We start from the raw sequence: 15,729 nt of genomic DNA, 5'->3' as shown, positions 1-15,729 counted from the left end.
TGAAAAATGCATGAAATTACTCTAATCTGGGAGGTCACCAGAGCAAGGATTTTCTCTTCTGAAAAAAAAACAAACACATGGCAAGAGGTCTCCTCATCGTCTGCAGCAGGGCTTCTCCAACTCGGGTCCCTGGATGTTGTTTGACTACAACTCTCGTCATCTAACAGCCACGACGGGAGTTAATAGTCCAACGTTGTCCAGGGACCCAAGATTGAGAATCCTCGTTTCGTAGAGTCAGAAAGCCAAGCCAAGGCCCTGCTACCAGGTCAGCTGCACTTCAAGCAGAGCTACAAGCGGAAAGCTTCTGAGGACGACACTTTGTGCTGCATAGTGGAACTGACAGACAACAGAAGTAGCTGATTTTTAATTAGAATATATTCCAGGACAGGTAACTGATTTAAAGAACAAAACAGGTATGATGTGGGGAGGGCAGGGGAGAGAAGAGAGAGAAGTCTTTACAAATACAGAAGCACAGTCCATTATTGGGTTAGACAATAAATATCATACATTACAGTATAGGCAACTCCATTCCTGCTACAATAAAACGAAGGAAGTAGAGATACAGGATCTTCTGGATCTCCACTTCTGTGCTAGGGGTTCTTTTCACTTTTGCAAGCCACCCAGCTGTACTGGAATCCAAAAGTTTTTATGTGCGTTTTAAGGCAGAGATCTGTTCACGTCTTTGTGAGTTTCTGCTAAAGAACCGCGGAAGAAGTAAAAACAAGAGTTGCAATCAACATCCGTTAAAATGACTTGGTGAGATCTGAGCCTGGTGAGCAACATAAGGCTTGCTGACGTTTGAAGGAGACAACATCCCTAAAGGTTGCTCTTTTGCTCTTCTTCCCCAACAGCTCACACACGTCGTGAAACGTAGATGCAAATCCACAGCCTTTCCTTGAATGAACTTTTCATGCAAGGTAATTTGTATGCTGCCTTATGGAAAATGTCAAGTTTGGAGCGGATACAGCTGATTTGGGGACAGGGGCGGAGAGAAGGACAGTCGTAAGCATCTTAGTTAAAAACAACTAAAATTATAAAATACATGAAAAAGAAACAGACAAGAGCTTATGCAGCAAATGTTTAAAATCCAGTATCAGCATGTCTACTAGAATCATTGTGAAAACAGTAAAATTGAAGTCCAAGAACAACAGAGCTTGCCCAGTTTCTCCAAAATCCTCTTAGTTCTTCTTCAGCAAACTTTGCTGAAATTCAAACTCACAGCCCAGCACTGATAACGGACTGAGAACTGTATGGCCAATTAGGCTAAAATTTCAAAGAGAACAGAAAAACCTCTGCTTGTTGCTCCTGCAACGTGAAGACATTAAGGTCTTTAAAAAACAGCATTCTGCAAGTGCTTGTCTTTGGATTGCTGCTTATTCCAAATCCAGCTAAGGAGCACGCGTTTCCGATGACGCGTTTCCGCTTCCCAATATATCAGGGACGAACTCACAGAGGGCTGAGTGTGACTCTAGCAAACCCTAGATGGGTGGAAGTGGGATAAGAGGGCTAAAGTAACTCTAGAAAAATTAATGTTCGGCAGCTCAATTTACTGCTGATCTTGTGTCTGTTTGGGAGACGGTGCTGCTGTCACAACAACGGTCGAGACTGCTTTTGCAGAGCCAGATACTGTTCCTTGCTGGAGATGGGAAGCTGGGACTGTCTGAATTCGCACCTGTGCAAGTTGAAAGAGGCAAAGAGAAGTTATACTCAATTTGTCACACAGCTCCTCCTGTCATACTGCAGACAACAACAGATCCCATCTGTTGGTGGGAACAGAACCACAACTGGAAAGGCCTTTTGCTTACAGCTTGAATTTTCTTTTTTAGCATAACGTCACCCATCAGCATATGCATGCAGGGCTACCAATATGAAAACTGGAACATAGGAAGCTGCCTTCTACCAGATCCGACCAGTGGTTGATGGTCTGGCTCAGGATTGTTTACAGTGACTGGTAACGGGTCTCCAAGTTTCAGGCAGGAGTCTCTTCCAGCTCTATTTGGAGAAGCCAGAGACTGAAACTAGGATCTTCTACATGCAAAGCAGATGCTCCACCACTGAGCTACAGTCCCCTCTCTGAGCTACGGCCCCATCATGCCACGCTCAAGGGCTTCCAGATTTTTGTAATGAAGGCCTCTACTACACATTCAGAATGATCATGTGCTGGGATTGTACTACTGCCGACCTAGCACTGATGCAGGATGGGGGGGGGGGTAGAGAAAGAGATGTAGTCCTTACCTGTGTGGCCTGGCCTTGCTGCTGCAGCTGTTGTAGTTGCTGTGCAGTCAGGAAGCTCACTGGCTTGTTCCCGGCAATCAATTTTGTCCCGGCGGGCATCGTGGTGAGGATGATATTTCTACCCAGTCCACTGATGCTAAGGAAAGAAACACAGCAAGAAGTCAGTGGAGCTGAAAGGAAGAAAGACGGGAAGAAAGAAGCCAGAAGTAAATAGCAAAGGATACGAGTGTAAGATAGGTCTGAAAGCGGTTAAGCAAAAAGGTGGCTATCTGGAGTGAAGGCAGGACTAAAGAACTTGTAGGGATCCACCCTACAAGGGTCCTTTTAAAGCTCTCTCTCATTTGAATAATTCTGCCTTCGGGAGCAAGTGGGTGGGGATAACCCACAATGGGTGACCTCAGATACCAGCAGAGAATCAAATGTTCTCACCTGCTGATGTCTGCAGACCAAACGGGTATTACAGGCACACCTACAGGACTAATAAGTTGGCAATGCTAGAGAGGAACCACATAACCACTAATAACCCCTGCTGACTAAGCAAAGAGGCACTTTTAAAAGTGGCGATTCTCTTGATTGAGGAGAGCAACTGGCCCTCTCCATCCCCAGCACAGCAACCCTCCAGTGGCTGTTGCTGGTGTCTACCTTGTTTCTTTTTAGACTGCAAGCCTTTTGGGGGATAGGAACCTATTTTATTTATATCTATGTAAATCACTTTGGGAACCTTGCTTGAGAAGCATTATATAAATATTCATTTTATTTGTATTTGTAATAAACTCTGGGTCATTCATTACTGCCCAGGTTTGGAAGCAAGACAGAACAGCATGCAGACTGTATTAAACATCACCAACACCTCTAAAGGCAGAATTTCTAAACACATTTTCTGTGATGAAGAGAGCGTTTCGAACTTCCAATTCTTTCAAGTATTTTTGGTGAGATTTCCACTCTTGTAATCCTGATGCTTAATACTTACTTGCCATGCAGAAACAATAATGAAAGTGATACAGGCTCCCCATATCTTACTCACTTGGCCCCAAGATTGCCCTTAATGATGGGGGCAGTCACCACATTCTTGCCTTTCACAGGCTGGCTTATGACAGAGAGGGGTACTGTGATTCGGGCTGGCAACTTCCCCTAGGAAAACAGAAAGAAATTGGAGACAGACATTAGGGCAAATACTGAACAGCAGCATTCCTGCTATACCACTACCAAGAACAGAACGTGAGTCATTCAGAAACCCAGAGAGCATATTCACACTTCTCAATTCAGAATATCTCTATTTATTATTATTTATTTATTACATTTCTAGACCGCCCCATCCAAAGGCTCTATACTGGTTTTCAACAACAACAACAACAACAAAACACCTCTCAAAGCTGTTTATCTAGCAGAAGGAAGTTGTTCCTTGACCCATAAAGACACACACAGAGCTACTGGGAGAGGGATTATGCTGGAATTAATACGGACAACTAACAAAAAAACCACCCAAATCATTTTTTACCCAAGTTAGAGACCCACGAGAGTTGTATTTACAGTTAGGTACTTGGGATGGTCATAGTTCTACCTGTATTGCTCCCCCCCCCGCATTTTTATACAGGTACGAGCTATTATGTTTTATCTGCTTTTCTTTATGCATGCTGAATTAGCGATCATGTTTTATGCTGTTTTAATATGTGTGTTTATGACCTTTGGCTACAACAGCCAACTTATGACGATTACGCAATCCCTCAACAACAACTAGTGGCCCTTGGGTGGGCTATTCAGGATCTGGTCCAGGCAGAGAGAACACTTCTCATCTCAGACACCAAAACTTCCCAAGCCGGCCTCGACTGCGGGAAAGCCACAGTACTTACTGCCTGCGAGGTAGAGACGACAGTGGTGCTCACTGGAACCTGCCGCATGGTTGTGGCTCCTGTCCCCAGAGTTATGGGCGTCCCAGCGGCTCCCGAAACAACGGCAACCGCCTTGGATACCGACGCAGTCATGGTTGGCAAAGAGACCGTGGAGGTATGGACTGTGCCAGGCAGGCTCACCGAGGTGGAAGAGGGCATCTGCTTGGCATGAGTGGCGACTGTAATGGTCTGCCCAGCTTTGGGCGGCATCACCCCCATTCCCTGCACAATTCTTATGGTGGCAGCTGGCTTGGCTTCCGTGGAGGCCACCGTAGTGATCGCTTTGCCCTTCTGGTCCGCCATGGTCACGCCCAGAGCAGGCATCAGCCTGAATGCTGAGCTGGTCGATTCGACAGTCTTTAAATCAGGGGTGACCTTGACCACTGTGGGCCCAGCTGGGCTCGGCGAAGCGGAGGCAGGCGTGCTGGTCTTGGCTGGGGAGTCGGAAGACTGGATGGAGCTGGACGTCACGTGCAGCGTGGCGGATATGCCCTTCCCGGCCGAAGAGCTCCCGGCAGCTGCGGTGAAGAGGTCCTGGGTGAGCTTGACGGTGGTCACCTGGGACTTGGCCAGGGTCGCCATCATGTCGGGGGTGATGCGGAGGACAGTCTGGCCCTTGGCATCAGTGGTGATGGAGGAGGGAGGCAGGCGCAGCACATCTTTGCCTTGGATGCGGAAATTGGAGGCGGCAAGTGGAATGCTGCTCCCAGGCTGGCTTTTCATGCCCAGCTGCCCTGTAATGGCCACCTGGAAAGCAAAGTCCCACACGCGTCAGGTCATTGCTGGTCAATGAGATACAGAACTGGGCACCCTGGAGGCAGCCAGGAGTTGCATTTCAGGCCTTGTCTCGCCATACAGCTATATGCAAACCTTCCCAGCTGTAGCATTTTAATATTTGGCCATCATAAGACTACCCAAGTCTATGAACGCAAGCCGCTCTAGGCTTTTCATTCTTCTGATCATAATACTCATCCTACGGGGTTGCGGGACCCCAAAAGTAGATCAAATGCAATGTTAATTGTGCCAATACAGAGAACTCTCTCTGCTCTCCTATCTTGCTACAACTCAGGATCATCCAATGAAACTGATTGGCAGTAGGTTCAGAACAGAGTGAAGTGCTACAACGCACAGCACATACTCACATAGGAAGCTGCCTTATACCACTGGTCCACCTAGCACAATATTGTCTATCCCGATTGGCTGCGGCTCTCCAAGATTATCGGCAGGAGTCTCTCCCAGCCCTATCTGGAAATGCCAGGGAGCAAATGTGGAACCTTCTGCAGACATGCAGAAGCTGTACCACCGAGCTATGGCCCCATCCCCTAAGGGGAATAACTGCACTCGCATGTAGCCTCCCATCCCAATGCAAACTAAGGCTCAGCTGCTCAGCAAAGGGGGCAATTTGTGCTTGCTTCTAAAAGACCAGCTCTCCTCCCAGAATTTTTTTTTTTAATTTTAAGAAATGGTTTAATGCTTTTCTTTTTAATATTATCCAACTTCAATATACCTGAATTTGCTTATTTTCCTCCACCCTGTCTCTTTCTCCTTTGGGGTTGCATCTATTAGACAGAAAACCTTTTGGGTAGGACCCACATAATATTTTTTGCTTGCACACTGCTTTCTTGAAGTTTTAAGCAGCTGATGATCTTGCTCTGCGTGTGAACTTCCCAGTGGTATCTGGCTGGCCACCACTGGATAAGCATGGGTTATTGTTATCATCAATACAGTGCAGCCCTCACCTGCTTGATGATATTCTGGCCAGCGACGTTCTGGATGACAGCAGCGGATGAAGAGGAGGAGGAGGAGGAAGACGACGACAACGTATTGCTGGAACTGGGCACAGAAGTGCCCGGAGAACTGGTCACTGGCTTTGGGGCAGGACTGGGGGTTGTGGAGATTCCTGTCCCAGCAACACCAGCTGGTCCTGTAACCGAAACTGCTGGCCTCTGTACCTGGCTGGATTGAGCTTTCACTGGGACAGTCATAACAGCCTAATGGCAGGAGAAAACAGATTAACAGTAACATAAGTCTCTTGCTTCTAGTCAGTTTCAGGCTGTCCCACACAACAGAAATCTATCCCCAAGCAACTAGCAGTCATTTTTTAGAACTGTTCCTGGAAACACTTTCCCAAATGCTTCTCGTTTCAGTAACTCCTTAGAGCACCAGCTGGAGCAGAATGTGTCTTCCCCCCACTATTCTTTGCATGTATTTGCACGGCTCTCCTTATCGGTGGCAGCGGCCTCTCTATGGAGCCTCCCCAGTGAGGCTCGCCTGGCGGCATCACTTTGATCTCTTAGATGCCAGGTGAAGACCCACCTGGTCACTCAGGCTTTTTAAAACTGATTTTTAAAAAAGTTTTAAAGTGCTTTGTATTGCATTTTCTATTGTAATTTGTTTTGAGTTGTGCGTTTTAACTGGATGTTTTTATTATTGTGAGCTGCCCACAACACAATTGGTTATGGGTTGGCTAACAAATAAAGATTTATATTATTACTGTTTTACCATTTCCTCCCATTATTAATTGTTTTGGGGGGGTGCTTGCTTGCAAAAACACAAAGGTGTAAACACAAACACACACAAAAGTGTACAACATCTACCACCTGGGATGCAGACTGCCAATGCCAATTCTTCCACAGAGACGTTCCTTACCTGAGGGAGGACTTTGGATTGGGCAGAAGTGGCAGGGATGCGGATCTGGGGCACAGGCGGTGGGGGCTGCGTTACTGTTGGGGGTGGCTGAGACACAGGCGGGAGACTAGGCTGTGCCGTGACCACCCGGACCTGCGGGAGTCCCGAGGAGGCTGTGTGGCTTGCTGCCCGAGAGGGGGCTTGCTGAGGTCCCGTCTGTGCCTGGGTACTCTGTGCTGTGGAGAGCAGCGTCCCGAGCTGTGGCATGGTGGGAGAAGATACCAGAAGGATGCTGTGGAGAGACGAGAGCTACTCGGTTAACTTAAGGCCGGTATGACTTATGGGGTGTGGCCTCATTTCCTCCCCCTGAACCCACACAATTTAAAGCCTGACTGACGTTTCTGGGCAATTCTCTTAGGGCAGGTAGGTAATGATTTATTACAGACAACAGACCAGATTTAACATCAGACAGCAACAAATATCTACAAACAAGAACAGTACTGACTGCAAAAATAATATCACGGTTCAGTTATTCTTCCCTGCAGTGCAGTTGGCGGAAGGTTGAACTGCGAAACGTTCTGCCTTAGGACAGCAAAATAGAACAGATTTCCTCCTTCAGTCAGGATGAACCTATGCTACCCTTGCTGAACTGGGAATAAGGGAACTTTGGAAGCTGCCTTTTACTGAGTCAGACTGTCTAGCTCAGTATTGTCTACACTAGGGCTGCTCAACTTTGGCCCTCCTACAGATGCTGGCCTACAGCTCCCATAACCCCTGGCTATTGGCCACTATGGCTAGGGATTATGGAAGTTGTAGTCCAAAAACAGATGGGGGGGCCCAAGTTGAGCAGTCCTGGTTACACTGATTGGCAGCGGCTCTCCACGGTTTCAAGCAGGAGGCTTTCCCAGCCCTACCTGGAAATGCTGCCAGGGACCCAACCTGGGACCTTGTACGAGTAAAGCAGATGCTTGACCACTGAGCTATGGCCCCATACAAATGTGGCAACTCATTTTCAGTAGGTGGAAAAAACAACTATCCTTTCTGAAACCAGCATAGCTTCCCTCCTATTGGGATGTTGCTGGTGTGCCCTTGTGCTGCTTTGCCAAGGTGGTGAGCCCTTTGGAGACAGGGACACATCTTCTCATTCCTTTTGCTATGCCAAACTCTGCTTTATGTTGAAGAGTGTATAGGGATATGAAATATTAAATAAATGTGGTCCTGAAGCCATGTAACTAGCACAGGATGCCCTCTCCAGCCATGGGATATCACCAGTTTAAATCTAGTGAGTGGTCATGTTTGCTCGGGACAAAGAGACAGAAAGATTACCTTTGGTTGGGTTTTGCTTGCTCTGGGGCAACAGCTGGCAAAGTCTTGCTAACCACAGAGATGGGTGGTGGGGAAATGGGAATTGCAGGCAGCGGCGGGGCGGTAGGAGTCACCGGAGTCACCGGGGTCGGCGGCATGCTGGAGTCGCTGAGGCTAAGCTGGCTCGGCTCTGAGGTGCCCCCAGTGGCCACTTTCACCGAACTCTCCTTGTTACTGGATTTCTAAGACAACAACAACAAAATAGTTTCCTTCCAATGAAAACGGAGCCAAGCCCACTGGGCAGGATGGAGGAGGCAGGCAAATGCTTCCACAGGACAGCAGGCCTCTCAAAAGTGAAAGAAAAACCCAGGCAACATTTCCAGGAAGAAGTCACGATCTGGGCGTTCTAAAACAGCACTTCGGCTCTAGTCAATACCCCCACTTATGGGGCAAGACATTTTTCACCGCTTGACCAATCACTTTTCTCTTGGAGGGCAGGCAATACCAACACAGAGCAGAAATTCTGGGCCTTCTCCATTGTTCAGCATACAAAGCAGGCAGGTGTCACTCACCCAAAAGATTGCTCTTTTAAAACCAAATCCACATGACTTCATAGCTCTGAAGAGGCAAGCTTTTGTTGATTGATTGATTGATAGATACCCAATTTGGCTTAGGGCGGTTTACAAACAAAACAAAAACAGTTAAAATCAATCACCAATTTAAAAAAAAAATAAATTAAAATACCATAAAACAATCAGTTAAAAACAATTTAAACACACTAAACAAAACCCCCAGTACATTAAAAAAAGCCCAATCCCTACAACAATTTAAAAACCCTGGAAGGCCAGGCCACTTTTAAACACTCCTCCATTAAGAACATAAGAACAGCCCTGCTGGATCAAACCCAAGGCCCATCTAGTCCAGCATCCTGTTCCAGGGTGGCTCTCTATGACTTTCTGAGCTCAGTTCAAGGTGCAGATGATATACCAAAGCACTGAAAGCTTTATAATATAGCAAAAATATTGCCTCCACCCCATGTTTCACCATGACCTTTAAGGCCTATTGGGAATGTTCTCTTAACTACACATGAGACATCAAACCATATCAGCAAGGGGATGCCGAGAAATCTACAAGTCTGAACACCTTCCTGAAGTAGTTTTGTTCAGACTGGCTTTTAGTGGCCAGGGATGGGGTGCAATTGGATAGAATAATTAGTACACCGATCCCCACCCCAGGTTCTTTGGACTTATAGCCGGCCTCCTCCCATCAACTGACAGTTCATTTACATCACATGTTCCAAGGCAACTTACTATCTTTGCAGGAGGTTTTGATTTCTGCTGAAGGGCTTTTTTGGCTTTTGCTGCAGCAGCCTGGGCCTGATGAATCCGCTCTGTGAGGAAGAAGAAGTAGCAATTCTCAAGCAGATGCCAACAGGGACTGCACACCCACAGAGACAGCCTCTGGTGCACTTGTGATTCCAATAATTCCCCCTCTACGTTCAACAGAAAATATACTGAACTGGATAATTTGCCAGTCAGAAAGAGGCAGCTCTTAAATGAAAATTACCACAGGAAGCTTTTATGCTGTTCAGTTTAGATGAAGAGGAAATTATATATGTTCTGCTCCTTATATTGGCAGAATTTACATTAAACAGAGAAAAATCTCTCTCTTTTATTATGAGGCCAGAATTTTGATTTTACTTAAATGTCCTTTATTTTTAAAAAAAAACAACTAATACAGGGAACCTTGATCTCCAAGTGTGGTATCCAAAAACATGAACAGACTATATTTTTGTGCTTTCTAATTAGTCGAGCCAATACCATGTGTGGATACAGGATCCTACTTTAGCATAGGGCAGGGGTTCTGAACAAGGGGTATAAGGATCCCTAGGGGTACTTGGAGCCCTCCTGCCTCCTCGTGCTACAGCCACGCTATTTGTTCCCCTTGAGAATCAATGGCTTGAAGCCAACATGTCCTCTGCAATGTGGCCACTGCAGAAGTGGAGGGAGGAAGACGAAGTCCCTCCTCCTCTGCTCCCGATTGGCTGACTATGTGCTGAAGCTCAGCATACCCCTCCCCTTAGCCTGACGGACATGCTTCAGAAAATTAGCAGAGTACTCCCTTTGAAATTAATGGGACAAGTAAACTTGTCCCATTAATTTCAATGAGAGTACTCAGGAATGGGAGAGCAAAATGGTGACCTGAGCTGGGTGAGCTTTTTAAGCTCCCCGCATGCCTCTCATGTTCTCTGAGAGGAAAGTGCATGCACACATAAGAATCTCTATGGGGCAGCTGAGTGGAAGGTTTCTGGCAAAAGTGATATACTTGTTTTAAAAGGTTGGAGCCCATAGCATAGGAGTTTGGAAGTTACAGGTTGTTTCTGTTTCCATATTCCTAGCATGCCATGAATTTTTTCACAAAGGAATCTTAATTCAGTACTGACTCCTCCTGACATTTAAGGTAAAGCCACACAAACCCAACATTTCCCAGTGTATTTTGGATACATAATACTGGATGTTGCGTTACCCTCCAGTGAATGCTCACCAAATTCCTCTTCGCTCCTGTCTCGATGCAGATATATCCACAGCTTGCGCCCAATGTCGTATTTCACGCAGGGATCCTTCTCGTAGTGCAGCCGATCAAGTGCACCACTCACAACCGTGTTAACCTGAGAACAGAACACAGAAAACCGATCTCACCCCGAACTGTGGCAGTGAAGTATCTTCTCCACATACTGGAAGGAAGGAAATGAGAGAGCTAAACCACCCTAACCAGGGAAGGCAAAGTGTCTGAAGGACAAACAGTAAGCCCACTGGCCATTCACACACACACACACACACACACACACACACACACACACACAGAGTTTTCTTCATTAGGATCGACAGCAGGGCGGCACAACTTTGGCCCTCTACCCGTTGCCATCACTCCCAGCCACAATGGCCAATAATTAGGGATTATGGGAGTTTTCGTCCAACAGCAGCTGGAGGGCCAAAGTTGAGCAGCCCTGATCTTCAAAGTGATTTTCAAAGTACAGTTTGGTGACCAAGATGGCATGGTTGGACCTGTCATAAGCTCGTTTTGCAACTCTGTTGTCATTCTAGTAGGCAACAAAATCATGGGCCATGAAGCACCACCCACCTCCAAAAGGAGCAATTTTCCCCCAGGGGGAGCTTCTCAAAGAATGAAAAGCTAGTCTGCACATGTCCACTTCACCTGAGCACTGGTGACATCAGGAGCCAAGAACTGCGAGTCTTTGAGCAATTCGCAGATCTCTGCACGGGTTCCCTCTCCATTTGGAAGACGGGCTGCAGCGTCTCGAACTGAGAGAGCAGAAAGAACAATGCACAGATGCAACAAGAGTTAAAGCAGCACTCCCCGAAGAATTCATGCCCTATTTTCCTCATGCCAAAGTTGGCCATTATAGCAATACAAACCCTTGCTCTGATGGCAACCATGCCTCCACTCCCCAAGAAATCCTCTACTGGCAGTAGATTCAGTGTCACTTATTAATCATTATTGCACCATCCAGGAAACAGCATGTTACAAAGAGTGAGAGAATAAGTGGGATTGCAAGCATAAACCAGATTTCCCTCTGGCTCACCTTCTCCTGCTGTTCCCATTTCACCTGTGGTTTGTCTTCAAACTTCTCCCTCCCTCTCCCCCCACTCCCACACCCTGTGTGAGCATTTTTCCATTCCCTCAAACACACTGAAAAGTTCCTGACTATTTTAGGGTCCAGTTTAATGACTATCTTTTCTTTCTTCCAAGGGCATACCCGCTTCACACCAGAGAATGCATCACTTCCTCTGTTCCCTTCCTACTTTTGCTGTTGCTCAAGTCCTGGTTAATTCAGGCCTCAGACATTGTCCATGGACTGGACTTATTACATTTGAACAACCTCTCTATAGTTTTCATTTCAACCTCCTTTTTTCTAAATATGAAGTTGCCCTATATGAAGTCAGACTACTGGTGCACCTTGCCTAGTACTGCCTTTTCTAACTGGCAGTGACCCTCTACGGTCACCCCTGAGCCAAGATACACCCTTTAAAGTGGTAATTCTCTTATATTTAGCAGGGGGAGAGCAACTGGCCCTATCCATCCCCAGCACAGCATCCCTCCAGGGGCTCTTGCTGGTGTCTACCTTATGTTTCTTCTTAGATTGTGAGCCCTTTGGGGACAGGGGGACCATTTTATGTATTTTTCTTTGTAAACCGCTTTAAGAACTTTTCTTGAAGAGTGGTATATAAATATTCATCATCATAGTCGTAGGTTTTGGGGCGCAATTCCTCCCTGTCTTGCTCCCCAAGGTTCTTTCACCAGAAATGCCAAGGACTTAAAAACCAGTTGGTTTTATTGTCAGTAATTTCAAGTTCTGCTGTAAGCCATCTTGAGAATTAGACAAAGAAACCAGGACCAAAATGTCCCAGTTGATTCAGGATGTCTGAATCCCGCCTTTTAATGCCAGATTCTCAAAGTGGCGGACAGCACCATTTAAAACCACTAACAGAACAATTAGAATGCAAGCATCCCTGCTTTCCTCTCACCCCTTATGATCTGCTATCACCATCAAATTAAATGGATGGCAACATCTACGGAATCACCACCCTTGCACATGCAGCACTGAGAAAGCCAACTTACCAAGGGACAAGATGGTGACATATGGAGGCCTGTCTGATCGCAACAGAGAATGTTCTCGGACTTTGTTCAGAGAAGTTTCTTTGTCAAAGACACCTTTCACAGGGCCCACCACTGAATCAAAGCCATGCATGCGGAATGTAAAGGCCTTGTGGGGCTGGCTGTATCGGTAATGCTCCTGCAAGTGCAAGGAAAGAGGGTGCCAAAGATGAGCATTTGGGGGGGGGGCAGATAAAATGCTGCTATCAAGAAGCTATGAAACCCAACACTTTAAGCAGACCATCTCATTTATGGTTTTTTTTTTTTTTAAATGTAAACTGCTTTGAGAACTTTGGTTGAAGAGCAATCTATAAATATCCATCATAATGGTCATCGTAGTAGTAATTGCTTATCACTGATATCCTGCTCATTTTGAACACGTGAGCAGCCTTATACTGAGACAAACTATTGGTCCATCTGTTCAGTAGTATCTACACTGACTGGGAAAAATTCTCCCGACAGGGGTCTTTCCCATCCTCATCTGGAGATGCCAGGGATTGAACCCAAGACTTTCTGAATGCACAACACATGCTCTACCACTGTGCCAAGTCCCTCATCACCATAACATTTGCTTCTGACATGAAAGCCTGGGGCTTTGCCTTTAATAGCACAGCAGGATTTAACCTGGGGCTGCCAGCCACACATATACAGCCAGCAAACACAATGCAACCAATAGGCAATTAATATCTTAAATCAAATCAAAATTGTATTAGTGGTCTGCAGACCTTCAGAGTAATTAATATGAGACCTTAATGCTGCAAGTCAACATAACGTATTTGTGAACATTAAACATAACCTGTTCCTGTTTTAAATCTATCTGCAGTTTTCAAGTGCCAGCAGTCCTTCATGTTGAGGGGTTTTTCTCTCTCTCCTTCGAGGAGAGGCTGGAAGCACAGAGAAAGATGAGTCCTCCCACGCCCCTTCAGGCAATCAGACATAGACAAAGTCCTCACTGGTCTCTGGACTCCTCGGGAGGAAGAATCTTTAGCCAGAATCCATGGAGAGAGCTGAGCTTTCACAATCCCGACATGCAAAGCCTTTAGAACTTTTGTCAATACTTCTTTAATATCAACTAGTATTGATGAAGCGACTACTGTATACCAGGCAGAATGATGCTACCCTCACCTGTTCCTGGAAGACATGCTTCTCTTCCCCAGTACTAGGCCGGACTACGTAGTCAGTCCTTCTGAAACAAAGACTAGCATAAGGCCTGGGTGATGGCAATACAACCATGGTTCCAGAAGCCCTCCAGAAAGTCAACTTGCTGGCCTTTCTCAGAAGGTCACCACACAAGGCGGGGGGGGGGGGGGTGGGTGGACACAGCTATAGAGAATATACATAAAAATCAACCTAGCACTTCCAAACAGTTGTTCAAGTTACTGAAGATGAGGGCCTCAAAACTTGGAATATCACAAGTTCTGCTGGCGAATGGCTGCCATACTTCTATTTAAAATGCTAATTCATCTATCTCTGCTTCACTTTGGCCATCAGTCACAATCTAAGAGGCAAAGTATTGGGTTTCATTTCATTTGCTGTGAGATATTTTCCCTCACAGAGCTGAGTAGGATAAAATCTAGAGATAGCTACTTAACTCAAGAGGTGGTTATAAGCAAAAAAAACCAAACAAACCCCACCCACCCACCCACACCAAAATCCCAGACAAACCAGAATAACTGAAAAACACTGCACCAGTGTAAAAGAGAGATCACTCATTCACCACCAATTTTTGCATTTTGGGGGTGGAAAACAACATTTTTAAAAAAGCAGATACAGTTACCCTATGCAGCAGTTTTGGATAGGAACTGAAGGACAATCCAACATAGAAATGACATTTAGGATGTACAGAAACAATGTCATTTGGCCAACACACTCCCAGGAATACAGCCAAGTTCCTTCCAACCTGGGCATAATCACTGGTAGTCAAGACTTTACAGCCAGAAATAAACTAACATGCATTCTGTCCATTCAAACTTCATTTTCTTGCAGCTGTGTTGGCTCATCAGGAGCAAAGGAAGTCTCTGCCAGCCACAATGACTCAAATATACAAAGCAAACAACTCTGGGAAAACAAGTTAGGGATCCATTTTTATGAAGTGGTTTGTTTTGCTGCCACCAGAATAAAGAGATTTTTCAAGTCACAACAATGCCCATAACTCACTCTAGTGCCTTTGGATTCTTTTTCAAAGCAACTGACACTGTGTCGATTACTGAAGCCTGTCCCAAAAGAGGGAGAGAAGAATTCAGCACCTTGGGTTGCAGGCTGCAAGCTAGTTTCTGAACCACATATACGTCTACCACAAGGTAGACGACTGGAGTGAAAACGGAGGAGGACTCACCTTGAGTTTGATAATACACAGCATAGAGCCCTTTGAAGGTTTAAATGTAAACTGCCCTGAGCCACTTTAGGAAGGACGATACATAAAATGAATGAATGAAGAAATAAATATACTTACACTCTAGGAACAGGTGTGGTGGCGTCTGAGCTGTCTTCATTGTCCTGTTAATGAGAGATTAACTTCAGCTTTGTGGATAAATTAGCTGACACTTGCCACATAAAATAATGTTCTTAAAATAAAGTACCTGAAGACCACCTTCTCCCACATGAGAACCTGCCTGCCTTTTAATCTTCATTAGAGGCCTTTCTCAGAGACCCCCCACTATCACAGGTTAGGTGGTAGCTATTGGAGACAGGGCAGGGGGTTCTGTGGTGGTATCCAGATTAGAGAGTTCCCTCTCTAAATACATTCTCCTGGTGCTTTCTTTACTATATTTCAGGAATTATTTATTTATTTAGCATATTTGTTTACTGCCAAAAACACAAGTCTCTGGGCAATTAACAACAAAACAAGAACAAATATCACCAAACTATTAAAACAGCGTCTAGTTAAAAGCCTGGGTGAACAAATGTGTCATGACTGCCTTCTTAAGAGTTGTAAGCGATGGGGAGGCTCTTATTTCAGCAGGAAGCGTGTTCCAAAGCCTCGGGGCAGCAATGG

At 45.7% G+C, this 15,729-nt stretch overlaps 1 protein-coding gene across 3 annotated transcripts in view; it reads right to left on the bottom strand.

Annotated features, from left to right (window-relative positions):
- Window positions 1–349: 349 nt before the first annotated feature.
- Window positions 350–15,729, bottom strand: part of NFRKB (nuclear factor related to kappaB binding protein) — a 27,181-nt gene continuing 11,801 nt past the window's right edge. For 2 of the 3 annotated variants that reach the window (XM_053269312.1, XM_053269313.1), the window contains exons 14-26: window positions 15,187–15,230; window positions 13,860–13,920; window positions 12,699–12,873; window positions 11,274–11,380; window positions 10,602–10,725; window positions 9,368–9,447; window positions 8,079–8,299; window positions 6,774–7,044; window positions 5,864–6,115; window positions 4,086–4,871; window positions 3,260–3,366; window positions 2,236–2,371; window positions 350–1,672 (exon numbers count right to left, since the gene is read on the bottom strand). In XM_053269312.1, coding sequence (XP_053125287.1) covers window positions 1,547–1,672; window positions 2,236–2,371; window positions 3,260–3,366; window positions 4,086–4,871; window positions 5,864–6,115; window positions 6,774–7,044; window positions 8,079–8,299; window positions 9,368–9,447; window positions 10,602–10,725; window positions 11,274–11,380; window positions 12,699–12,873; window positions 13,860–13,920; window positions 15,187–15,230 — 2,490 coding nt within the window. In that variant the 3' untranslated portion in view covers window positions 350–1,546. The remainder of the gene's footprint in view (window positions 1,673–2,235; window positions 2,372–3,259; window positions 3,367–4,085; window positions 4,872–5,863; window positions 6,116–6,773; window positions 7,045–8,078; window positions 8,300–9,367; window positions 9,448–10,601; window positions 10,726–11,273; window positions 11,381–12,698; window positions 12,874–13,859; window positions 13,921–15,186; window positions 15,231–15,729) is intronic. The other variant, XM_053269314.1, reaches the window with a different exon arrangement.

The sequence above is a fragment of the Hemicordylus capensis genome, chromosome 8 (assembly GCF_027244095.1).
Source record: "Hemicordylus capensis ecotype Gifberg chromosome 8, rHemCap1.1.pri, whole genome shotgun sequence".
Classification (NCBI taxonomy): domain Eukaryota; kingdom Metazoa; phylum Chordata; class Lepidosauria; order Squamata; family Cordylidae; genus Hemicordylus; species Hemicordylus capensis.
Note: the sequence above shows the minus strand (reverse complement) of the source record. Positions and strands in the feature narration are given on the sequence as shown.